Source organism: Salmo salar, chromosome ssa08 (genome assembly GCF_905237065.1).
Source record: "Salmo salar chromosome ssa08, Ssal_v3.1, whole genome shotgun sequence".
NCBI classification, from domain to species: Eukaryota; Metazoa; Chordata; class Actinopteri; order Salmoniformes; family Salmonidae; genus Salmo; species Salmo salar.
In genome coordinates this window covers 24,537,784-24,565,466 of record NC_059449.1, presented here as the reverse complement: position 1 = coordinate 24,565,466, position 27,683 = coordinate 24,537,784, and the positions used below count along the sequence as shown (strand labels likewise).

Genomic DNA, 27,683 nt, shown 5'->3' with positions numbered 1-27,683 from the left:
GAGATGATCCACCATAAGAGATGGACTATATAAGAGAAGGACCACCATAAGCGATGGACCATTATAAGCGATGGACCATCATAAGAGATGGACTATATAAGAGATTGACTACCAAAAGAGATGGACTATATAAGATATAGACTACAACAGAAGGACCACCATAAGAGATGGACTATAAGAGAGGATACATCATAAGAGATGGACTATAAAGGAGATGGACTATGTAAGAGATGGACCATCATAAGCGATTGACCATAATAAGCGATGGACCACCATAAGAGATGGACTACATAAGAGATGGACTACCATAAGAGATGGACTATATGAGATGGACTATATAAGAAATGGACTACATAAGAGATGGACTATATAAGAGATGGAGCACCATTAGGAAGTGTAAATATCAAACTATAGAGAGGACAAGGGAATAATATATAAAAGGCCAGGTCAACTATGATAGGCTATAGGAAGGCTTGACACGGCCAGGTCATCTATGATAGGCTATAGGAAGGCTTGACAAGGCCAGGTCAACTATGATAGGCTATAGGAAGGCTTGACACGGCCAGGTCAACTATGATAGGCTATAGGAATGCTTGACAAGGCCAGGTCAACTATGATAGGCTATAGGAAGGCTTGACACGGCCAGGTCATCTATGATAGGCTATAGGAAGGCTTGACAAGGCCAGGTCAACTATGATAGGCTATAGGAAGGCTTGACTAGACCAGGTCAACTATGATAGGCTATAGGAAGGCTTGACTAGGCCAGGTCAACTATGATAGGCTATAGGAAGGCTTGACACGGCCAGGTCAACTATGATAGGCTATAGGAAGGCTTGACAAGGCCAGGTCAACTATGATAGGCTATAGGAAGGCTTGACACGGCCAGGTCATCTATGATAGGCTATAGGAAGGCTTGACAATGCCAGGTCAACTATGATAGGCTGTAGGAAGGCTTGACAAGGCCAGGTCAACTATGATAGGCTATAGGAAGGCTTGACAAGGCCAGGTCAACTATGATAGGCTATAGGAAGGCTTGACACGGCCAGGTCAACTATGATAGGCTATAGGAAGGCTTGACAAGGCCAGGTCAACTATGATAGGCTATAGGAATGCTTGACAAGGCCAGGTCGACTACGATAGGCTATAGGAATGCTTGACATTCTGATCCAATCCCTTACGGCATCCATACAGCTATGAAAATATAATTTGTCGGTCTATGTAGCCTATTCACATATGAACCGAAGGTCGCGTACACACACACACACACACACACACACAGTGCCCTATCCGCGTCCTAAACCAAGGTAGTAGCAGCAGCATAACCTGGCTATTACATGATAACAAGTAGGATACTGCTACCGGATAACAAATAACATCAATAACAATCAAAACATGCACGCTTACTTCCCCAGCTCCTCGAATAGCTGGAATTCGTCAGTGAATCTCGTGCAAATCGTTAGCGCCATCCTGAAAGCGACAGCAGGGTAGCAGACCGTAGACGCGGTAGAGACGGATGTAATGCGCCCACTAGATCCACACTAGATCACCACCAGCGCTCTCCCGCACGAACGAATAGATAGAAAGCTGTAACAGCGCAGAACAAGGCGAATCATACAGCGATGGCTGCTGTACAACAGCCCTGGCTCGACTGAAGAGAAGAAGAACGCTCTGCCGCAGCGACAGAACGGAAGACGCACCACTAGTCCAGTCACCAAACGCTGTCTGCCGCGAAGGACGACGGTTAAACCTAAAACCTAAAACTGTTTTTTTTTTTTTTGCAACAACAACAGTGTTATCGGGAGGTTTTTGGGCAGTGAATCCGGGTTGTGTTCTGGTGTATGCAGCTCACAGAGCGGAGACGCTGCATTTTGTCTGCATTTCCATATCTAGCTGTCTGTCTGTCTATAGCGCGTCCCCTCGCTGTGCCACTGAGGTGTGCGTGTGTGGTCGTCATTAGTTATCACAGCCACAAAGTCATAATTATGGCTAAACCCGCTTATATCTATAATTTATCTTCTTAAAATCTGATTTTAAAACCTAACCCTAACCTCAACCCTAACCTCAACCACACTGCTAACCTTTTGCCTAACCCTGACTTTAAGCCAATCTTGACTTTGTGGCTGTGGTATATTGACAACCCATCCTACTGGCTCTGCGATCAGCCCCTCTACCAACGTCATCCTTATACTTGAAATACTATCGCCCTCAATAATAATAATAATAGTGGCAATGATGACGATAGTGATAATACATTATGATATTAATACATAATACATCATCAGTCGTGTATATTACATCATGAATAAACTGCTATTATTCATCTATGATCATATCTGATTGGTGCGGAAGGTAGCCTAGTTGTTAGAACGTTGGGCCAGTGATCGGAAGGTTGCCTGATCGAACCCCAGAGCTGACAAGATAAAAATCTGTCGTTCTGCCCCTAAACAAGGCAGTTAACCCACTGTTCCCCGGTAGGCTGTCATTGTAAATAAGAATTTTTACCTAACTGACTTGCCTAGTAAAATAAAGGTAATATAATACATCATAAATAAACAGTTATTTGTGTGTTTGTTGGGGATCTAAAAGTCCCAACAAGGAAATGTGTCCCTCATGGGGACATTTCCCACATCCCCCATGAGGATAAATGCTGTTTTAACTTCCCTGGGCAAGCGTCCCACCTAGTCAACAGCCGGTGGAATCGCGTGGCGCGAAATACAAATACCTCAAAAATGCTATAACTTCAATTTCTCAAACATATGACTATTTTTCACCATTTTAAAGACAAGACTCTCGTTAATCTAACCACATTGTCCGATTTAAAAAAGCCTTTACAGCGAAAGCAAAACATTAGATTATGTCAGGAGAGTACCCTGCCAAAAACAATCACACAGCCATTTTCAAAGCAAGCATATATGTCACAAAAACCAAAACCACAGCTAAATGCAGCATTAACCTTTGATGATCTTCATCAGATGACACTCCTAGGACATTATGTTATACAATACATGCATGTTTTGTTCAATCAAGTTAATATTTATATCAAAAAACAGCTTTTTACATTAGCATGTGATGTTCAGAACTAGCATACCCACCGAAAACTTCCGGTGAATTTACTAAATTACTCACGATTAACGTTCACAAAATACATAACAATTAGTTTAAGAATTATAGATACAGAACTCCTTTATGCAATCGCGGTGTCAGATTTTAAAATAGCTTTCGGCGAAAGCACATTTTGCAATATTCTGAGTACATAGCCCGGCCATCACGGCTAGCTAATTTGACACCCACCAAGTTTGGCCCTCACCAAACTCAGATTAACTATAAGAAAAATTGGATTACCTTTGCTGTTCTTCGTCAGAATGCACTCCCAGGACTTCTACTTCAACAACAAATGTTGTTTTGGTTCCAAATAATTCATAGTTATATCCAAATAGCTCCGTTTTGTTCGTGCGTTCAAGTCACTACCCGAAGGGTGACGCGCGAGCGCATTTCGTGACAAAAAAATTCAAAATATTCCATTACTGTACTTCGAAGCATGTCAAACGCTGTTTAAAATCAATTTTTATGCTATTTTTCTCTTAAAATAGCGATAATATTCCAACCGGGCGATGTTGTATTGATTCAAAGAGAGAAAGAAAAACATGGTGATCTCACGTGACCACGCATTTCCAGTGTCAATGTTCGCAGTTGACCACTCACAAAAACTCCTGCTGTTTTTCGCCCAGAGACTGCAGAGACGTCATTCCACTTTCTGGCGCCTTCTAAGAGCCAATGGAAGCCTTAGAAAATGTGACGTTACAGTAGAGATGCTGTATTTTGATAGAGATGCAACAGAAGGATAACAAATTGTCAGACAGGGCACTTCCTGTATGGAATCTTCTCAGGTTTTGGCCTGCCATATGAGTTCTGTTATACTCACAGACACCATTAAAACAGTTTTAGAAACTTTAGAGTGTTTTCTATCCCCAAATCTACTAATTATATCCATATTCTCGTTTCTGGGCAAGAGTAGTAACCAGTTTAAACCGGCAACGTTTTTTATCCAGCCGTGCAAATACTGCCCCCTAGCCCCAACAGGTTTTAAACGAAAGGGTTAGGTTTAGAGTTAAGTTTACAATTAGGGTAAGAGGTTTAGAGTTAAGTTTACAATTAGGGTAAGAGGTTAGGTTTAGAGAAGTTTACAATTAGGGTTAGGTTGTTGTTCGGTGGAGCAAACAAAGAGACAGACACGCACGCAGGAAGGCAGGAGAGAGAAGCTATGAACAGCAGACAAAGACATGACTGTGGGCTTTGTTCCAAGCTGAATATCGTGAGGATAGACCGACATTTCAAGTCTGTCCATGCACTTAAGTCTGATACTATAGAATGGAAGCGTGCTATGCAATCTAGCCGGCGTTCGACTGAGAGACAGCAGCCCGAATCAGGGCAGTATATGCAACCTAACAACTGTGTTGTACCGTGGCTGGAGCCCTGGGAGAACCCTGGGTTTTTGCAGTGTGTTGAAAGTGAGTTGTCCATGGAGCAGCAGCTGGTGGACGAGGGTGAGCAGTCCGCGGTGGTGGATCAGCAGCTGGGAGACGAGAGTGAGCAGGCGACTGCGGCGATGCAGCCAACCAGTCAGATCGGTGGTGAACCATGCTCGGAACCGAGGGAGCAAGGCTGCGTCGGGGCGACTTCCACGGAGAGCGAGAGTGATGAAGGCGGCGGTGTGTCGTCCAGAATTGAAGGTTGGAGGAATGGAATTTTGACTGAATATGAACACTTTGCTATGGGTAAAAACCCTTCAGTTAAACAAATTGACAATTGTCGCACCAGTCTATCCCGAGTACTGGAATTCCTCCGCTATATGTCAGAGGGCAAGGCCGATGAAGGACTGTGTTCTCTGGATAACTACAGATGTGTGTCTGAGTGGTATGGCCAATGTGAAGACCGTGGTTTGGCACCATCCACGTTAAAAATGTACCGAGCCGATGTTCGAAGTTTCCTGAATTATCTTATTCAGTTCCGGCCGAATAGTCTGCAGGCTAAAGCCAGTGGAATTCGAAAGGTGTTACTCTGCTTGGCAAAGATGGACAGGGATTCGCAGCAGAGCCAGGCAACGCACAGGGCAAAATTTCGCAAACGCTGCAGGGACGAGATGCTCAGCGCTGCGGAGTTAAGCCGGTTTGTCGAGCTAAGTAATCAAGCTATTCCTTCGGTTCTCAGTTGGCTGGAGGTCCGAGCCACCTGCGCTGACAGACGTAGGTTTGCGGCTCTCATGTCCAGCCGGTTGGCCATATTTAATGGCACTCAACAATCCACAGTCACCATGTTCAGTGAGAGGGGTTTTACTGAAGTAACCCCGGAAAGTGGGGGTTATCAGATGTGCGTTTCAAGCCACAAAACGAACTATAGCTTCGGTGAGTGCAGAATTGTTCTATCTGAGGAGGAATACACTTGGCTTAAACGATTCCATCAGATCAGGCCTCATCTGAGTGGAATCACCTAAGACACAGAACTCTTCTTTTTCACGTCCTGTGGTCAACCGTACGGCAATCTCTGTGAGTATGTGGGCCAGATGTTTGCAGAGTTCGGCATTGGAAGTAAAGTGACCTTCGGTACAATTCGACGAAGCCTTGCTACATTGAACTTTAATCAAGGCTCGGTTACAGACCGGGGAACTGTGGCTGACCATATGTGTCATTCTCTGGAAACGCAGGCACGGTACTACCGGTACCCTAATTTGCCTCGTAACGCCAGCCGGGCGCGGTCACTAATTGAGGGACAAATCAATCCATGATTCACTGATAAATAAAGAACATTTATTTGAAATTCACCCTTGTCTTTGTGTGTCATTTGGTCACGGTTGAGAATGTATGGAGGCCTGGGGGTCTGAATGACCAGGGTGTTATGGGGTACCAGGTGCACCGAGCTGAAGTGACAGGCCGAGATAGAGGGCAGGCAGGTTGGCAGGCAGGGTAGAGAGAGTAAGCCCAGAGGCATGGAGATATGGAGCTCCCTTGGTAACCAGTTCAATCACCAGGTACACATGCTGGACTTGTGCAATGAGAGAGAAGTATGACTCTGTCATTGAATTACATTGGGTTACTAGGTGACCTTGGTGGGGGGGTGTGGGGCCCCCCTATGGGGTCTCCCTAACCCATGTATGGACACCCAGTCCAGCCCCCATCATCAACTGGTAACCTGTTCAATCACCAGGTCCACAGCCAAACATAGTGTGATTTCTGAGAAGTTGAACATAGCCTGATTTCTGAGAAGTTTGGACTTAGTTGTTTTTTGGAAGATTTTTTAAAACCTCCATAAATTGACCATTGGCGCCCTCCAGTGACTTTTCCCAGTAGTGAGGTGGTTCCATAGCGGGCATGGAGGTCTGGATGTCCCCTAAATGCATTTAAAACCATTTTGAAAATCTAGTCTTGGTTACCCAAAAATAATACCAGGCCCACAGTCAAACATAGCCTGATTTCTGAGAAGTGGCTTAGAAGTTATTCTGACCTTTTTTCCCAAACCTCCATAAATCACTAATGCCGACCCCCATTGATTTGGGCCTGTAGTATGGTGGTCCCATAGTGGGCATTGAGGTCTGGATGCCCCCTATATGGATGAAATATAATTTTGAAAATGTAATTACCCATTCAATCACCAAGCCCACAAAAGTATGTGGACACTGACAGACTATGTTTTTTTTCAAACCTCCATAAATCACTAATGCCGGCCCCCATAAATTTAGGCCCGTAGTATGGTGGTCCCATAGTGGACATTGAGGTCTGGATGCCCCCTAAATGCACTTAAAACCATTTTGAAAATTTGATACCCATTCAATCACCAGGCCCAAAAAGGTGTGGCGATGGACAGACTATGTTTTTTTAAAACCCTCCATAAATCACTCAGGCCGGCCCCCATTGATTTGGGCCCGTAGTAGGGTGGTCCCATAGCGGGCATGGAGGTCTGGAACCCCCTTAAACCCCCAAAAAACACCAGGACCACAGTTGGACTTAGTCTCTGGAGTGTAAGGAAAAAGTGGGCACTTCGTCACATTTTCGACCAATTTCTGAAATTTTCAAATAATGATTAAAAATACTTCCCGAGGGGCTAGAGGTCCCAAATTGTGGCTCATATCCTCTCTTGTGACGGGCAACAATTACCCCATGTTTCAAAAAGTTTGCATCCATAGGAAGCTATTGGATCCGCCACCTACACATTTTTTCACCAACTTAAAACACGATTTTCTATTATACATTTTTATAGAAAAACGGTTTTAATTAGATGGAAATGCTCATCTATGTGTGCGCTTTCATGCAAAAAAAATAACCCCATCCAAATTGGAGTTGTACTTTTTGAGTTATTAAAGGTTAAATTTTATTTTGGTGTACCGGATTTTGTCCCCTGACAGCGGAGTACACTGAAAGGTGTGAGTGACAGCGTGTAGACCAGCCATGTACCGGCGCGATTTCAGAAACCTGGTTTTCGACAACAAGAGTTCCGTGTCCTAGAAAGACGGGGGTGGTGGCAAACTAAGCCCATATAGAAAATGAGAAACGGACACTTTTGAGGGTTGTGGGCCCCTCAGAACCATGGTACTTTGGACCATATCCCTTCGGCGACCGATTGGTGGTTACTTAACCAAAGGCCTTGGGCCTTCAAGGGCAGTGAACCATTCTCTGAATCCCAATCAGAGTGCCTCTTTTCAGGCATAATATCTAATGTGTATAGCCCTGGATGCCTATGGAAGTACCAGGGCAGGGCACTGGCCTTTGGGCCTATGGGCCTATGGGCCTTTGGTCCTTGGGTCTTCAAGGGCAGTGAACTATTCTCTGAATCCCAACCAGAGTGCCTCTTTTCAGGCATAATATCTAATGTGTATAGCCCTGGATGCCTATGGAAGTACCAGGGCAGGGCACTGGCCTTTGGGCCTATGGGCCTTTGGTCCTTGGGTCTTCAAGGGCAGTGAACTATTCTCTGAATCCCAATCAGAGTGCCTCTTTTCAGGCATATTGACAAGTGTGTATAGCCCTGGAAGCCTATGAAAGTACCAGGGCAGGGCTCTGACCTTTGGGCCTTCAAAGGCAGTAAACTATTCTCTAAATCCCAATCAGAGTGCCTCTTTTCAGGCATAATATCTAATGTGTATAGCCCTGGAAGCCTATGAAAGTACCAGGGCAGGGCTGTGTGCTTTGGGCATTGGGCCTTTGGGCTTTGGGCATTGGGCCTTCAAGGGCAGTAAACTATTCTCTGAATCCCGATCAGAGTGCCTCTTTTCAGGCATAATATCTAACGTGTATATCCCTGGAAGCCTATGAAGGTACCAGGGCAGGGCTGTGTGCGTTGGGCATTGGGCCTTTCTGGTTCCCAGGCTCTGGGGAAAAAATCAGATGGGTGGATCCCAGGTGGGGCTCAAACACCAATCAGCAGATCATAAGGCTCATTCGCTACTCATACAGCCAACTGGCCTTTGATGAACAAAGAGGCAACGAGGTGAGGTTTCTGTTTAAATTTCCCTCCAGTCCAATTGGTCTGATATTGGCCCACGGCTGGGGCATATTAAGCCCTTGTTAGGGTAAGAGGTTAGGTTTAGAGTTAGGTTTACAATTAGGGTTATGGGTAAAAGGTTCAAATCTGTCGTTCTGCCCCAGTGTTCCTAGGCCATCATTGTAAATAAGAATTTGTTCTTAACTGACTTGCCAAGTTAAATAAAGGTTAATTTAAAAATGTTAATTAAAATGGGTTAAGGTTAGGGTAAGGGTTAGAAAAAAATTGGATTTTGAATGGAAATCAATGTTAGATCCCCGCGAAGCTAGAACAACAAAACTAATGTGTGAGTATGTGTGTGTTAACTGGGTACTACGTCGCAGTCTGATCACTACAGTTAATTTCTTTGACTATTTAAAATACATCCAACTGTTTCACCAGGCAACAGATGTATCCCAAAATGACAGAGGATAAATTGTGAGTCAATGACTTGTTTCCATGGCGGTCCTCTATTGGTTGGCCATGGTAGTCCACTATTGCTAATAACCCAACCGCCCAAATATATGTTATGAAGTGAAAACCTGAGGCCCCCACCAGCTAATATAGAACATGAACTGTAGGCAGAGACGGGGGAGCGAGTTTTTGAAAGGTGCGTGCAGGATTGTTTTATTTATTTAACCCCATCTCAACATATATATATTTTTTACCATTCCCAAAAGCATTTGGCGCACCTAACAGTTAGGTACTATAGCTCAGACTTACTTACTAATGCCAGATAGCTTAAAATAATGAAAGAAAAACATCAATGTAAATTGCACTAGAATGATACATTTATAGATTTTTTAAGGTATTGTTTTCACTTTATTCAACCCGACTGCCAGACACCCGCCCTTCATCCACACAGTATTTCATGACCCTAAACCCACGTATTTAACCATGGGGACTGCAGATGAGACCCACACATCACTAGTTGGTACCCCAACACTGTTACTATCCATTAGGTTGCTACCCCAACACTGTTACTATCCATTAGGTTGGTACTCCAACACTGTTACTATCAATTAGGTTGCTACCCCAAAACTGTTACTATCCATTCTACCATTAGGTTGGTACCCCAACACTGTTACTATCCATTCTACCATTAGGTTGGTACCCCAACACTGTTACTATCCATTCTACCATTAGGTTGGTACTCCAACACTGTTACTATCCATTCTACCATTAGGTTGGTACTCCAACACTGTTACTATCCATTCTACCATTAGGTTGGTACCCCAACACTGTTGATCTGAAGCAGTGAACAAAGACAGGGGTCCAGCTCCACAAGAAGGTTGATCATCCTGGAACTTGACTCAGTTCCTTTTCTCAACACCATGTCGATGATGTCACGTGCTTTCTCTGCCCTTTCAGCTATCACCTTCACTGACTCCATTTCCTCCTGGTTGATGACTGTGTGTTGCAGGAGTCCGTCCAGCAGTTCATTCAGGACAGGTCTTGACACTCGTTTCACAAACTCTGTCCGTACAGAACGCAGCTGCAGTTTTGTAGAAGCAGTCCGACTGCTCTCAGCCGGATGCCCTGCCCCCAACACAGCACCTGAGAGAGTCAGGTTACAAAATAACTGCATTTGTACATTTACATTTCAGTCACTTAGAAGCAGACTCCTAAAATAAAAGTATTGAGAAAACATATCTTACAATAACGACCTGAACATATCACATATTCACATTTAGGGACGGTTTCACAGACATAGAAAAACAGTCTGGGGCATTCAGAACCAGGCTAATCTACATCAAGTCCTGGAGGAGATGCCATTGGGTCATTCAGAACCAGGCTAATCTACATCAAATCCTGGAGGAGATGTCATTGGGTCATTCAGAACCAGGCTAATCTACATCAAGTCCTGGAGGAGATGTCATTGGGTAATTCAGAACCAGGTTAATCTACATTTTCCACATTTTGTTACGTTACAGCCTTTTCCTAAAATTCCTTATCAATCTACACACAGCATCCCATAATGACAAAGCGAAAACAGGTTTTTGCAAATGTTTACAAATCTATTAAAGATAAAATAGAAATACCTTATTTACATAAGAATGCATTGATACTCGAAATTGAGCTCAGGTGCATCCTGTTTCCATTGATCGTCCTTGAGATGTTTCTACAACTTAATTGGAGTGAGACTGTGGTAGATTCAATTGATTGGAAGGCACACACCTGTCTTTATAAAGTCCCACAGTTGACAGTGCATGTCAGAGCAAAAACCAAGCCATGAGGTCGAAGAGCTCTGAGAAAGGAAAATCTCGAGGCCCAGATCAGGGGAAGGGTACCAAATAAATTCTGCAGCATTGAAGATCCCAAGAACACAGTTACATCCATCATTCTGAAATGGAAGAAGTTTGGACCCACCAAGACTCTTCCTAGAGCTGGCCGCCCGGCCAAACTGAACAATCTGGTGAGAAGGGCCTTGGTCAGGAAGGTGACCAATAACCCAATGGTCACTCTGACAGAGCTCCAGAGTTCCTCTGTGGAGATGGGAGAACCTTCCATAAGGACAACCATCTCTGCAGCACTCCACTAATTAGGCCTTTATGGCAGAGTGGCCAGACAGAAGCTACTCCTGAGTAAAAGGCACATGACAGCCCGCTTGGAGTTTGACAAAAGGCATGTAAAGACTCTCAGACCATGAGAAACAAGATTCTCTGGTATGATGAAACCAAGATTGAACTCTTTGGCCTGAATGCCAAGCGTCACGACTGGAAGAAACCTGTCACCATCCCTACAGTGAAGCATTGAGGTGGCAGCATCGTGCTGTTTGGGATGTTTTTCAGCGGCAGGGACTGGGGGACTAGTTAGGATCAAGAGAAAGATGAACGGAGTAAAGTACAGAGAGATCCTTGATGAAAACCTACTCCAGAGCGCTCAGGACCTCAGACTGAGGCAAAGGTTCACCTTCCAACAGGACAATCACCCTAAGCACACAGTCAAGAAAGCACAGGAGTGGCTTCGGGACAAGTCTCTGAATGTCCATGAGAGGCCCAACCAGAGTGCGGACTTGAACCCGATCTAACATCGCTGGCGAGACCTGAAAATAGCTGTGCAGCGACACTCCCCATCCAACCTGACAGAGCTTGAAAGGATATGCAGAGAAGAATGGGAGAAACTCCCCAAAAACAGGTGTGCCAAGCTTGTAGTTCATTACCCAAGAAGACTAGAGGCTGTAATCGCTGCCAAAGGTGCTTCAACCAAGTACTGAGTAAAGGGTCTGAATACTTATGTAAATGTGATATCTGTTTTTGCTTTGTCATTATGGGGTATTGGTGTTAGGATTGATGAGGAAAGAAAACAATTGAATCCGTTTTAGAATAAGGCTGTAATGTAACAAAAAAGTGGAAAAAGTCAAGGGGTCTGAATACTTCCCGAATGCACTAACTCTCATGTTTACTTACTTGTTGAACGGGTGTCAGAGATGTATTCATCTGAAAGATAAACAACATGAGGTTATATCACTCTAAATAGCATCTGGTACTAAAGTACAAAGTTATGATTGACATGTGCTCCTACCTATTGGCACAATTTCTTTCCATGCTATCCTCTCATCATCACTGAATAACTGCATCTCAATGTCAATCCCTGTCATTTTCACAACTGCCCTGAAAAAGCTTGGTGTGGTGTCTCTATGTATGAGATGAATCCTCTGGAGGGAGAGAGAGAGAAGCTTTAGTTTGAATAAAGCAGAATTGAGAGAGAGATCAATGCATAGAAATGTGACTTAAATGTCAGATTCATGTTCTTAGTCTAGTAAATCTGTACCGGTGGATTGATGGAGGTAGAACAGGGAATGTTCAGTCTGAAGGAACTATTCAGTTTGAAGGACTGCTCTGGTCTGGAGATGAGAATCCTTTTAGACCCTTGAGACTTTTCCTGTTGGTCCACAGCCTGTGAAACGAGGCATGGAATACACAGCCAGTCAATGTATAGTCTAATTCAAACATTATTCAGAAAACTAGCAACACACTTATCTTCATATAATGAGTGTCAACATAAACTGGACCACTGGTTAGTTAAGGTCATCTCTATAATAATGAAACTCACCAGTATTTGGCCGGGGTTACTGGGGAACAGGTATAGGCGTGGAATTAGTGTTTCCTTCATCACTGTCAGATAGAGCATCAGCTCACAGTGGACATCTACGTTCCAAGAAAGGATATAGCTCAGTATAACAGAGATAGCTGAGAACTTGGGATGGAGAATCTTAGCATGGAATCTGGTGACCTCATGCACTTCCTCTAAAGACACTCCATGTTCCTCTACATGAAGAATCTTCATCTCATTCCTCAGGGAAGGGTTGGTCCCTGAACAACACAATAAAAAGGAGACAGAAAGACAAATATTGTATTATTCATCCAACTAAAACACAAAGAATATGCAGTACCAGATCACAGTAAACACAAACTCCCAGAATAGTTCATTCATTAATTCATGAAGTGACATGGAAATGTCTTTCTGAATACTATTTCTATATGGTTATACCTAAACAGACAAAGTGTGGCAGATGAACTTCCTCCAGTTCACCTAACTCCATAGTGATGTCCAGCAATGGACCACCTTGTGTGTACTGCATGTCTTTCAGAAGGTGACTGTAGGGTTCCCAGTTCCTGAAGTGATACTTCAGAATGACATCTCTCTCACACAGCCAGCGGAGCCCAGACACTGTGCACTCATAACTCCCTTTGGGTGTCATGTGCCTGAGGGCAACAACAAGATATGGTAGAGAGGGTCAATGGTAAAATGGAGAGGTTGGATTAGAAGACTATTCCCAAAAGTAATGGGGAAATACACTAGCAGGTGGAATGAAATGTTAAAACCTGTTGGGGCTAGGGGGCAGTATTCGCATGGCCGGATAAGAAACGTACCTGATTTAAACTGGTTACTAATCTTGCCCAGAAACGAGAATATGCATATAATTAGTAGATTTGGATAGAAAACACTCTAAAGTTTCTAAAACTGTTTGAATGGTGTCTGTGAGTATAACAGAACTCATATGGCAGGCCAAAACCTGAGAAGATTCCATACAGGAAGTGCCCTGTCTGACAATTTGTTCTCCTTCTGTGGCATCTCTATCGAAAATACAGCATCTCTGCTGTAACGTGACATTTTCTAAGGCTTCCATTGGCTCTCAGAAGGTGCCAGAAAGTGGAATGACGTCTCTCCTGTCTCTGGGCGAAAAACAGCAGGAGATTTTGTGAGTGGTCAGGCTGAGAACAGTGACACTGGAGATGCGCGTTCATGTGAATTCTCCATTTTTTTCTTTCAGCCTTTGAATGAATACAACGTCGCCCGGTAGGAATATTATCACTATTTTACAAGAAAAATAGCATAAAAATTGATTTTAAACAGCGTTGGACATGCTTCGAAGTACGGTAATGGAATATTTTGAATTTTTTTGTCACGAAATGCACTCGCGCCTCACCCTTCGGATACTGACCTGAACGCACAAACAAAATGGAGGTATTTGAATATAACTATGGATTATTTGGAACCAAAACAACATTTGTTGTTGAAGTAGAAGTCCTGGGAGTGCATTCTGACGAAGAACAGCGAAGGTAATGCAATTTTTCTTATAGTAAATCTGAGTTTGGTGAGGGCCAAACTTGGTGGGTGTCAAATTAGCTAGCCGTGATGGCCAGGCTATGTACTCAGAATATTGCAAAATGTGCTTTCGCCGAAAAGCTATTTTAAAATCTGACACCGCAATTGCATAAAGGAGTTCTGTATCTATAATTCTTAAAATAATTGTTTTTTATTTTGTGAACGTTAATCGTGAGTAATTTAGTAAATTCACCGGAGGTTTGCGGTGGGTATGCTAGTTCTGAACATCACATGCTAATGTAAAAAGCTGGTTTTTGATATAAATATGAACTTGATTGAACAAAACATGCATGTATTGTATAACATAATGTCCTAGGAGTGTCGTCTGATGAAGATCATCAAAGGTTAATGCTGCATTTAGCTGTGGTTTTGGTTTTTTGACATATATGCTTGCTTTGAAAATGTCTGTGTGATTATTTTTGGCAGGGTACTCTCCTGACATAATCTAATGTTTTGCTTTTGCTGTAAAGCCTTTTTGAAATCGGACAATGTGGTTAGATTAACGAGAGTCTTGTCTTTAAAATGGTGAAAAATAATCATATGTTTGAGAAATTGAAGTTATAGCATTTTTGAGGTATTTGTATTTCGAGCCACGCGATTCCACTGGCTGTTGACTAGGTGGGACGCAAACGTCCCACCTTGCCCAAGGAGGTTAAAAGTAGTTATTTTACCTGAACATTGTCACTCCCTGGACAGTGGAAGTCAAGGGTTCAATCTGAAGCCAGTGTGTGGAGTCCTGAACAAGGACAAGCATGTCAGTAATACATATGGGGCCTGTTTCGTGGACACAGATTGAGTCTAGTGCTGGACTAAAAAGCATGCTCAATGGAAGTTTCAATAGAAAATTATTTACGGTCCAGGACTAGACTTAATCTGTGTCTGGGAAACTGGCCCATTAACCAAAGTAACTAATCTAATGTATTTATTCAATGTTACATGGAATGCTGGTGATTTATCAATTAAACTGTCTAATGACAAAATATGACAACAGCTAAAATCCTGCATGACTACAAGCAGAACACAGGACTGTCTATATCCCAGTATGAATGGTTGGTCAGTACACACCTGGCTTTGAGACTGTGCCTGACTCCTGCAGGTATGTAAAAGTAAGAATTGACATTATTACTTACCTCAACATGTTCACAAGTCTTGCAGCTCGGAGGAATCCCTGAAGTTAAAAGTAGTTCTTATTTAAAATGGGCAATCTCATGGAATAATGAATGAATAATTATTAAATAGACTTGTAATAAAAATGAATATAAGTGATCAACAGTCTCAGAATGTACACTCATTAGCATACCATAATCTGACATTAGTGTTATATTAATTAATGTTTGTGGAAGCAGGATACATCGTTCTGGTCCATGTTTTGTAGATGTTGGGGGCCTGATTTCTGGTAGATCCTAGGATGAGAGCTTAAAGGTAGAGTCAGCTAAATGATTTTGTACGAGCAGCATCACAGATATTGTGATGAGCAAGATGCCTGACTTCTCTCTCACACAGTCACACACAGTATCTGCCCATGTGCAAGGGTTCTCTTCACTCTCTTACAGAGTGGTAGCCACGGGACCAAAACAGCAGATACATTTTGCCTTGCTCTTAGTTGTTGTAGAAATTGACCCACTATGCTGTTTACTTTGCTGAATCTACCTTTAAGTTTTTTGACCAAATAGATCATGATTGTGTTCCTTGCCTGGGACTATAATGAACGCTTTTATCGTATTTTGATTTTAAAACAATTATCAGGTAACACTCACATTTCTCAGGTCCAGGCTTGATACAACTATCTCCACCATGGTCTCTGGTGTTCTCAGGTCCAGGCTTGATCCAACTCTCTCCACCATGGTCTCTGGTGTTCTCAGGTCCAGGCTTGATACAACTCTCTCCACCTTGGTCTCTGGTGTTCTCAGGTCCAGGCTTGCTCCAACTCTCTCCACCTTGGTCTCTGGTGTTCTCAGGTCCAGGCTTGATACAACACTCTCCACCATGATCTCTGGTGTTGGTAAAGCAGAAGGATAGTTAGTGATTAAACTAAATACAACTTACAAAGGCTTGATACAGCATACATACAGTCTGTCTGTCGGTCCAACAGAACACATTAAAACACACCACTACTACTAATCTAACTGTCTGTAGGTCCAACAGAACACATTAAAACACACCACTACTACTAATCAAACTACTACTAATCTAAGCCCGTAGAAACACATTGAATAACACATGGAAGACAGTCAAAAAATAAATCATAAGACAAGGTTTTGAAGTGTCTGTCCTACATGTAGGAGATATAAGAAATCTTTGGAAATATGTTTTACACATAGTGACTAACCCCTTTTTTAGGGTTAGGCACAACACTACCTTCAAATGGAGAACACCATCGTGTTCGTGAGAATCTCCCCTTTCCATTGTGGGGTCAAATTAATTTGTAGCCAAACCGATTCGGACGCTACAAACAGAAGTTGGCACATCGACGGTTCTGACTTCAGATGAGTCCCCTGACAAAACACCCTAGCTCTGCCACCTTTCACATGGATGCGGTGGATTGAAACACAGATATATCTATCTTTAACTGACGGATGTGTCACACCCTGATCTGTTTCACCTGTCCTTGTGATTGTCTCCACCCCTCCAGGTGTCGCCCATCTTCCCATCATCCCCTGTGTATTTATACCTGTGTTCTCTGTTTGTCCGTTGCCAGTTTGTCTTGTTTGTCAAGTCAACCAGCGTTTTTGTTCTCAGCTCCTGCTTTTCCCAGTCTCTCATTTTCTCGCCCTTCTGGTTTTGACCCTGCCTGTCTTGACAACTTAGCCCGCCTGCCTGACCACTCTGGCTGTACCTGACCCTGACCCTGAGCCTGCCGACCTGTACCTTTGTCCTACCTCTGGTTTACTGACCCCTGCCTGCCTTGAGCTGTCTATTGCCTGCCCCTGTTGGAATATTAAACCATTGTTAATTTGATGTGTCTGCATCTGGTCTTACCTTGATACCTGGTAGGATGATTGATGAGGATTTTGTTATTATGTTACCTAGATTGATTGCTATATGACTCACCTTTGATTGTGTTGATCATCTATTTGACACAGAGTCACTGAAGAGGAGGAAACCTCAAATCCAAACCCAGGATAGAGGGGTTCAGTGAATCTGGTGTGTTCTGTGTAAAGGTGTGTCAGTGTACCAGAGGAGGACACACTATAGAAGGACAAAGTACCAGCTGACCAGTCCAGATACACTCCAACTCTGTTAGGATCAGGATCAGAGATGGATCTTCTGACACTGACTCCAGGATGGTAAAAGTCATAACCACTATCAGAGCAGAATAAACACCAGGACTTCCTATTGAGTCCAATCCAACTGTCATCCTCATCTCCCTTCCTCTTCATTCCTTTGTACACCACACCAATGTAAATCTGGTCACCATCATTCTCCACCTCCCAGTAATAACGACATCCAGATCCAGATAAGCCTTCTCTACAGAGAACTTGGAAAAGACAATCAAATCTGTCTGGATGGTCTTCATAATGCTGCTTCTCTGCCACCCATGTCACCTTCCTGTTCCCCTCAGAGAGTACCAGGTGTGGGTTTACTGTATTTGGGTCCAGGGTGAGATGACAGGCATCTGTAGACAAAAGGAGAGTTTAATCAAACCACTTCTTCATATAAAATGTTGTTTTGTAGTTACAGTGCAAGTATTGATTAGTTACTATGATACTATAGTTCTGAATATACAGTTAATTAGGATTAAAGACACTTACATTTCCTCAGCCCTGATTTCAGCCTGCACTCTCCACCATGATCCACACTGTAGGAGAAACAGGTTATTGACTGACAAAAACCTAATAAAGCAGTCAACATTTAAACCATATTGTTTTGTTCTGGTGCACTATCCAAGTTCATTACTAGAGACATACAGGTATTCTATCCTACCTACTGCATACAGAACAGAGTACAATTCGTTACTAGAGACATACAGGTATTCTATCCTACCTACTGCATACAGAACAGAGTACAATTCATTACTAGAGACATACAGGTATTATATCCTACCTACTGCATACAGAACAGAGTACAATTCATTATTAGAGACATACAGGTATTCTATCCTACCTACTGCATACAGAACAGAGTACAATTAATTACTAGAGACATACAGGTATTCTATCCTACCTACTGCATACAGAATGGAATACAATTCATTACTAGAGACATACAGGTATTCTATCCTACCTACTGCATACAGAACGGAATACAATTCATTACCAGAGACATACAAGTATTATATCCTTCCTACTACATACAGAACGGAGACATACAGGTATTCTATCCTTCCTACTGCTTACAGAACGGAGGCATACAGGTATTCTATCCTTCCTACTGCATACAGAACGGAATACAATTCATTACTAGAGACATACAGGTATTCTATCCTACCTACTACATACAGAACGGAGTACATTTCCAACAGGATATCAGAGATGCAGAAGAAGAGTATTCATGTGGTGATGATGTATGCTGTGTTGGAGTGCTAAACCTGCTGAGTAAACTTCCCCTTAATTCTACCATCATGTCCTCATGTTACTGAACCTACTCCACTACATACAGTGGCAAGAAAAAGTATTTGAACCCTTTGGAGTTACCTGGATTTCTGCATAAATTGGTCATCAAATTTAGACAAAAATAGACAAACACAGTCTGCTTAAACTAATAACACACAAACAATTATACGTTTTCATGCATTTATTGAACACACCATTGTCACGATGTGGCCCTTTTGGGGTGTATATCGTGGCTCCCCTCTTACTCTCTCTCCCACATCAGGTTTTACAACGGTCATAAATTCCTGCTAGAAACTCTCTCTCTTCGCTGCCATGGAGTATGGAGTAAGAGAGCCCATGGAGACCAAAGAACTTTAGAAACTCCTAATCCTCAAAATGGGAGAATTAAACAATATTTCCATTTTTGAGAATGTGGGAATGCTCCATGGACACTTAAGGGACAGTCATGTCGCGTGTGTTTCATTTGGTGATCTCATGAAGGACAGGAAACACACATAACTATATCTCTTAATTAAAAAGTGTACATTTCCCAGCTGTCAGGTTTACTTCTGAATGTTGTACAAGATGAATTAATAAGTATAAGAATACTTTGGAAAGATAACAATGTGATTTAGTCTTCTAAATGAGAATTGGTTGTTTTACGGTAATTTATTCAGTAAGTAGCCACGCCCAGGTGGGTACAAACATGATGAGACCCGCCCCTTTTCTACTCAAGTATAAAAGCCCCCCGTGACGCAATTCACACCAGACCATGCAAACCACAGTGTAAGCTAATGTTGCAAATGGTCAAATTTTCTACGATCAAAACATGGCAGATGATGCTGGTTAAATTACAACTCTACCAGAGGATAGACAATATGGAGCTAACGCTACATGTTGAAATGGTTAACTTCTTTGGGATAGGGGGCAGTATTTTCACGTCCGGATAAAAAACGTACCCGATTTAATCTGGTTACTACTCTTGCCCAGAAACTAGAATATGCATATAATTATTAGCTTTGGATAGAAAACACCCTAAAGTTTCTAAAACTGTTTGAATGGTGTCTGTGAGTATAACAGAACTCATATGGCAGGCCAAAACCTGAGAAGATTCCATACAGGAAGTGCCCTGTCTGACAATTTGTTGTCCTTCAGTTGCATCTCTATCAAAAATACAGAATTTGTGCTGTAACGTGACATTTTCTAAGGCTTCAATTGGCTCTCTAAAGCCGCCAAAAAGTGGAATGGGGTGTCTGCTGTCTCTGGGCGAAGAACAGCAGGAGAATTTGTGAGTGGTCAGCCTGGGGACAGTGACACTGGAGACCCTTCGGATAGTGACCTGAACGCACGAACAAAACGGAGCTATTTGAATATAACTATGGATTATTTGGAACCAAAACAACATTTGTTGTTGAAGTAGAAGTCCTGGGAGTGCATTCTGACGAAGAACAGCAAAGGTAATCCAATTTTTATAATAGTAATTCTGAGTTTAGGTTGTCCCAAACTTGGTGGGTGTCAAATTAGCTAGCCGTGATGGCCGAGCTATGTACTCAGAATATTGCAAAATGTGCTTTCGCCGAAAAGCTATTTTAAAATCGGACATAGCGATTGCATAAAGGAGTTCTGTATCTATAATTCTTAAAATAATTGTTATGTATTTTGTCAACGTTTATCGTGAGTAATTTAGTAAATTCACCGGAAGTTTTCGGTGGGTATGCTAGTTCTGAACATCACATGCTAATGTAAAAAGCTGGTTTTTGATATAAATATGAACTTGATTGAACAAAACATGCATGTATTGTATAACATAAGGACCTAGGAGTGTCATCTGATGAAGATCATCAAAGGTTAGTGCTGCATTTAGCTGTGTTTTGGGTATTTGTGATGCATGCTAGTTGCTTGGAAATGGCTGTGTGTTTTTTTGTGTCTATGTACTCTCCTAACATAATCTATTGTTTTGCTTTCGCTGTAAAGCCTTTTGGAAATTGGACAACGTGGTTCGATTCAGGAGAAGTGTATCTATAAAATGATGTAAAATAGTCCTATGTTTGAGAACTTTGAATTATGACATTTTGTGGTTTTAAATTTGGCGCTCTGATTTGTCACTGGCTGTTGAATAGTGTGGAACGATTTCGTCCCACCTCGCCTAGAGAGGTTAAGAACTACAACTCTATAGGCCACGGAGACCATACAGCTGTAGTTTTGGCTGAACAGTTGGAAAATGGTTCAACTCTGAGACTATCGATTGGATTTAATAACTGGTTGACACTCCTTTGGCAGCAATAACCTCAAACCAAATGTTTTCTGTCATTGCGGATCAGACCTGCACAATGGTCAGGAGGAATTTTGGAGCATTCCTCTTTACAAACTGTCTAAGTTCAGCAATATTCTTGGGATGTCTGGTGTGAACCGGACTCTTGAGGTCATGCCACAGCATCTCAATCGGGTTGAGATCAGGACTCTGATTTACTTCTGTGTTTTGGGTCATTGCCCGGTTGCATCACCAAACTTCTGTTGAGCTTAAATTGGCGGACAGATAGCCTTCCTGCAAAATGTCTTGATCAACGGAAAAATGAATTCCCAAATTTATGATAGCAAGCTGTCCAGGTCATGAGGCAGCAAAGCAGACCCAAACCATGAGGCTCCCTCCACCATACTTTCCAGGTTTTGATGTTGGTGTCCTGTGCCTTTTTTCTCCACACATAGTGTTGTGTGTTCCTTCCTTCCAAACAACTCAACTTTAGTTTCACCTATCCACAGAATATTTAGCCAGAGGCGCTGTGGAACATTCAGGTGCTCTTTTGCGAACTTCACATGTGTAGTAATGTTTTTTTTGGTCAGCAGTGGCTTCTTCCGTGGTGTCCTCCCATAAACACAGTTCTTGTTTAGTGTTTTACGTATCGTAGACTCGTCAACAGAGATGTTAGCATGTTCCAGAGATTTCTATAAGTCTTTAGCTGACACTCTAGGATTCTTCTTAACCTCATTGAGCATTCTGTGCTGTGCTCTTGCAGTCATCTTTGCAGGACAGCCACTCCTAGGGAGAGTGGTAACAGTGCTGAACTTTCTCCATTTATAGACAATTTGTCTTACCGTGGACTGATGAACATCAAGGTTTTCAGAGATACTTTTGTAACCCTTTCCAGCTTTATGCAAGTCAACAATTCTTAATCTTAGGTCTTCTGAGATCTATTTTGTTCGAGGCATGGTTCACATCAGGCAATGCTTCTTGTGAATAGCAAACTCACATTTTGTGAGGTTTTTTATAGGGCAAGGCAGCTCTAACCAACATCCCCAATCTCGTCTCATTGATTGGACTCCAGGTTAGCCAACTAATGAAAAGTCATTAGCCTAGGGGTTCACATACTTTTTCCAATCTACACTGTGAATGGTTAAATGATGTATTCAATATAGACAAGAATAATTTGTGTGTTATTAGTTTAAGCACACTATATTTGTCTATTGTTGTGACTTAGATGAAGATCAGATCAAATTTGACGACCAATTGATGCAGAAATCCAGAAAATTCCAAAGGGTTCACATCATTGGTATTGTACCTGTATGACACGACCGCTGCTCACACCATTAGGACATCTACTCTGACTTACTTCAGCTTCATCAGTTTATATGTGGGATCCACCAGAGCAGCTGAAAGCAGTACCCCTGCAGAGTCTCCTGGGTGATTGTAGCTCAGGTCCAGCTCTTTCAGGTGGGAGGGGTTTGACCTCAGAGCTGAAGACAGAGCAGCACAGCCCTCCTCTGTGACCAGACAGCCAGACAGCCTACAGAGAGACACAACAGCTGACTAGGTTGGTGTATTGGTGTCAATCATCTTGTAGGACCAATACATTTGTCCATGACACAAACATTGTGATGAAATATTCGATTTTCAGAGTATTTGTTTTACTAAGATCAGTACCGACCTGACTGAAACAGCTGTACTTACCCCAGTGTGTGTTTACAGTCTGGATCCTCCAGTCCAGCAGACAGCAGTGTAACTCAGCTCAGTACCGACCTGACTGAAACAGCTGTACTTACCCCAGTGTGTGTAGTTTATAGTCTGGATCCTCCAGTCCAGCAGACAGCAGTGTAACTCCTGAGTCCTGCAGGTCATTGTCTCTCAGCTCCAGTTGTTTCAGTTGTGAGTTGGGTGAACTCAGGACTGAGGCCAGATCTGAACAGCAACCCTCTGTCAGACCACACTGACCTAGACTAGAGGGCAGAAGAACACATAATTAACACATGTTTAAAACATCCACATAATAACTCATACTGAAGATATTTAACTCACACTAGTGTCTGTATGTTGCAGAGTGGACTGCTTAGTCCATCACAGAGCAGCTTCACTCCTCTGTCTCCCAGGTCATTGTAGCTGAGGTCCAGTTCTCTTACGGGGGAGTTTGGTGTCTGCAGAACTGAGGCCAGAGTCTCACAGGATTCATACGTGAGGTTACAGCCAGACAGTCTGAAGAGAGGAAATATGGTGATACACCGTTGCTAACACAGTCTAGACCTCTGCAGCCAGAATAACAGCAAAGTACACTGAACAAAACAATATAAACTCAACATGCAACCACTTCAAAGATTGAACTGAGTTACAGTTCATAAGGAAATCAACTAATTGAAATTAATTCAGTAGGCCCTAATCTATGGATTTCACATGACTGGGAATACAGATATGCATCTGTTGGTCACAGATACCTTTTTTTAAAGTAGGAGCGTGGATCAGAAAACCAGTCAGTATCTGGTGTGACCACCATTTGCCTCATGCAGCGCGACACATCTCCTTTCGTATAGAGTTGATCAGGCTGTTTATTGTGGCCTGTGGAATGTTCTCCCACTCCTCTTCAATGGCTGTGCGAAGTTGCTGGATATCGGCGGGAACTGGAACACGCTGTCGTACACTTTCGATCCAGAGCATCCCAAACATGCTCAATGGGTGACATGTCTGGTGAGTATGCAGGACATGAGAGAACTGGGAAATGTTTTAGCTTCCAGGAATTGTGTACAGATCCAATATGGGGCTGTGCATTATCATGCTGAAACATGAGGTGATGGCGGCAGATGAATGGCACGACAATAGGCCTCAGGATCTCGTCACTGTATCTCTGTGCTTTTCAAATTGCCATTAATAAAATGCAATTGTGTTCATTGTCCGTAGCTTATTCCTGTCCATACCATAACCCTCCTGCCACCATGGGGCACTCGGTTCACAAAGTTGACATCAGCAAACCTAAAACGACGTTGGATGCGGCTTATGGTAGAGAAATAAACATTGAGTTCTCTGGAAACAGCTCTGGTGGACATTCTTGCAGTCACCATGCCAATTGCATGCTCCCTCAAAAGCGTCATGTCTGCAACAGTAGTCATCAAATGCTCTGAAAAAAAAATTCTCTGCAAAAAACAAATAAATTGCTAGCTAGCTAGCTACGTCTTTCTTCGCTGGACCTGTGTTTACAATGTATCCAATTTACTTCGCTGGATCTGTGTTTACAATGTATCCAATTTGGGTTTTGCTTTCTGTAACTTTGTTGCATGTTCTCTCTGCATGTATAGGTGCTAATCACATCATCATATCTTTTCCAACTGTCTCGTTATCTGTTTTGATTGTGCATTCTAGAATGCCCTTCTAGCCAATCAGAAATGAGCCTTCAACAATGCTGAGGAATAACTCATGTTAAAAACATACCAACTCACTCAAGATATTTAACCTTTGTGTGGTGCCTCCAGTAATGTGGCCGGGGAAAGCCACTGTTTTGAGCATCAGCCACACCCCACAACCAGCATTGTAGGCTGCAGCAAGCTAGGCTGCAGGGCTATATCCACACCTGAGACCACTTAGCCTCGTTATGCTGCAACGCACCTGGGACATTTAAGGTGTTGCTTTAGTTCAGCAAGAGAGAGCTTCTGGCTGGATATTGTGGTCTCCACAGGAAAACAAGCCGGACTGCAAGTGAAACTGGGTAGCAGCCTAGCTAGTTTTCATTAAAGTTAAGTCTAACTCTAGGTTCAGATCATTAGAGCCTTTTGTTTTCAGTTACAGCTTGAGAACCTTTGTGATTCTATTATTTAGAATAAATATGCCAGCAGGTTTAATCTCCTATGTCTTAGACTGATATTGTTCCATCCTGCTAGCCACACCAAAAGAGTCGTTACATTTGTTTAATACATTTATCACATGTTATGTATATGTTAAAATAATTTTAACATTCATAATAACTATGAATAAATAAACAACAAAGAAACAGTGGATACTAAAGATAGTTAACTCACACTAGTGTTTGTATGTTGCAGAGTGGACTGGTTAGTCCAACACAGAGCAGCTCCAGTCCTCTGTCTTCCAGGTCATTGTAGCTGAGGTCCAGTTCTCTCAGAGGGCAGTTTGGTGTCTGGTGAATTGAGGCCAGAGTCTCACAGGATTTATATGTCAGTTTACAGCCATCCAGTCTGGAGAGAGGAGATAATCTGTTAGATATACAAATCCTCCAGAATAACGATACTGTAAACATCAACTCAATAACAGAACTTACAGTGCTCTCTTGCAGGTTTTCACTACCGGCATTAACCTCTGATAACCTTTCTCTGATGTGTTGTATCTCTTCAGTTTAAACTTCTCCAGCACCTCCTCTGACATCAGTAACAGGTAGGCCAGGGCTGAACATTGGTCAGGTTTTAGTTTTATTTCTGAAAGAGTTCCTGAATGCAGGGAGGTCTGCATGTCTTCAACTAGAGAGTTGGCACCAAGTTCATTCAGACAGTGGAACAAGTTGATGATCCTTTCTGGTGAGGATTCCCTTTCGATGTTGTCTGAAAGGTATCTGACTGTTCTCTCAACTGTTTCGTCATTGGTCTGTGTTGTACTTCCTGTCTGTGTCAGAAGGCCTCGTAACAGATTCTGACTGGACTCCAGTGAGAGACCCAGAAGGAAGCGGAGGAACAAGTCCAGGTGTCCATTCTCACTCTTCAAGGCCTGGTCCACTGCTCTCCTGTGTAAGTCAGACAACTGGATTGACTCCTTCTCTTCATCATCACCAGTAGGGGAGAAAACATTTTCCTTCTTGTCCAGACATGATTCTATAGCATGCACTGCTGCTAGAAACTCCTGAATGCTCAGATGCACAAAGCTGTAGACCTTGTCTTGGTACAGGCCAGATTCTTCTTTAAAGATCTCTGTACACAATGCTGAGTACTCTGATGCCTCTGTGACATCAAGGCCACACTTTCTCAGGTCCTCCTCATAGAAGATCAGGTTGCCCTTCTGCAGCTGTTGGAAAGCCAGCTTTGCCAGTTTCAGGATCATCTCTTTGTCTGACTGAGACAGTTCCTTTGGGTTTGTCTCTGTGGCTATGTTGTACTTCCTGTTCTTCAGAATTATTTGGATGAATATGAAGTGTGAGTACATCTGGGTCAGAGTTTTGGGGACTTCATCCTTCTCTGCCTCTTTCAGTATCATCTCAAGCACAGTGGCTGATATCCAACAGAAGACTGGTATGTGGCACATGATGTGGAGGCTCCTTGATGTCTTCATGTGTTTGATGATTTCATTGGCCAGATTCTGATCTGGGATTTTCTTCCTGAAGTATTCCTCCTTCTGTGGATCATTGAACCCTCGTACCTCTGTCACCTGGTCAATACACTCAGGAGGGATCTGATTGGCTGCTGCAGGCCGTGAGGTTATCCAGAGGAGAGCAGAGGGAAGCAGATTCCCCTTGATAAGATTTGTCAGCAGCACATCCACTGAGGTTGGCTTCGTGACATCACAGCACTTCTCATTGTTTTTGAAGTCTAGAGGAAGTCGACACTCATCCAGACCATCAAAAATGAAAACTATTTTTGTTTCACCATCTTCAATGCTGTCAATCTCTTTCAGCTCTGACAAGTAGTGGGAAATATGTTGCATCAGACTGTATTGGTCCTTTTTCAGGTTCAGATCACGGAAAGGAAGAGGAAACATGAAATTAACATCCTGATTTGCTTTTCCCTCTGCCCAGTCAAGGATGACCTTCTGCACAGAGACTGTTTTTCCAACACCAGCGATTCCTTTTGTCAGCACAGTTCTGATATGTTTATCTTGTCCAGGTAAAGGCTTGAAGATGTCGTTGCATTTGATTGGTGTCTCTTGTGTGGTTTGATTCTTGGATGCCATCTCTATCTGTCTAACCTCATGTTCATTATTGAGCCCTCCACTTCCACCCTCTGTGATGTAGAGCTCTGTGTAGATGTCCTTGAAAAGACTTTGGTTTCCATGGTGTCCAATTCCTTCAGATATGTGTTGATACTTGTGTTTCAGTTTAGCCTTAATGTCTTGTTGGACTGTCAGCAGAGTTTGACCTGTAGGAAAACAATGAGAGTTGGGACTCATAAGTTTGTGTGTGTGTTTTATAAGGGCTTTTGTACCGTTCTTTGTAATATTGTATGAAACACAGTCTTACTTCTTCTGTCCAGAAGGTTGTCTGTGATCTTTAATACATCCTCACTGTCCAAACTCTCCACTTCCTTATTGTCATCTGGTAATGGTTCCTGGCTGAAAGCAGGTGGCTGATCACTCTTCATTGATAGCAGGCTGGTTGTAGGGGACTCTGCTCTGGGCTTCTGAACACTGAACAAAACAGGGAGACAGATCACCTCATCAATATCTCATCAATACCTCATCTACTTCCTTTTAACAACTGTATAATGGAACATCTATAAGTCCTGATGTTTCTTTATAAAGATACAGTTTTAAGTGAATGATGTAGACCAACATTTTATGTCATTTGGGAACACTTTTCTCTTAGTTTTATATCATTAAGAGAACTGTATATTTTACATTGAATCACTTACCTCATAGAACTGGTGTCTTGGGTAATTTTGGAGGCATTGGTCCCCTCCTCTCTCTCCCCAGAGAGACTCATTTTAGAGGCAGTGGTCCCCTCCTCTCTCTCCCCATATAGACTCATTTTAGAGGCAGTGGTCCCCTCCTCTCGTTCCCCAGAGAGACTCGTTTTAGAGGCAGTGGTCTCTTCCTCTCTCTCCCCATATAGACTC

At 42.7% G+C, this 27,683-nt stretch overlaps 2 protein-coding genes across 2 annotated transcripts in view; both read right to left on the bottom strand.

The window, feature by feature from the left end:
* Positions 1-2,000, bottom strand: part of LOC106597904 (calcium/calmodulin-dependent protein kinase type II delta 2 chain) — a 128,594-nt gene extending 126,594 nt beyond the window's left edge. Inside the window, 1 exon segment of the mRNA XM_045723059.1 lies at positions 1,405-2,000. Within this exon segment, the coding sequence (XP_045579015.1) occupies positions 1,405-1,466 (62 nt within the window). The 5' untranslated portion in view covers positions 1,467-2,000.
* Positions 2,001-9,126: 7,126 nt separating this feature from the next.
* LOC106590958 (NACHT, LRR and PYD domains-containing protein 5) lies at positions 9,127-27,682 on the bottom strand. Its single transcript, XM_045723040.1, has 18 exons — positions 27,480-27,682; positions 27,089-27,255; positions 25,187-26,987; positions 24,930-25,103; positions 22,948-23,121; positions 22,695-22,868; positions 22,265-22,438; positions 17,877-17,923; positions 17,176-17,740; positions 15,882-16,117; positions 15,255-15,292; positions 14,796-14,860; positions 13,006-13,220; positions 12,568-12,827; positions 12,286-12,411; positions 12,037-12,169; positions 11,922-11,951; positions 9,127-10,068 (listed from the first exon to the last, which is right to left on the bottom strand). The coding sequence occupies exons 1-18, from the start codon at positions 27,593-27,595 to the stop codon at positions 9,734-9,736; spliced, it is 4,830 nt and encodes a 1,609-aa protein (XP_045578996.1). The 5' UTR covers positions 27,596-27,682; the 3' UTR covers positions 9,127-9,733.
* Position 27,683: the final 1 nt, after the last annotated feature.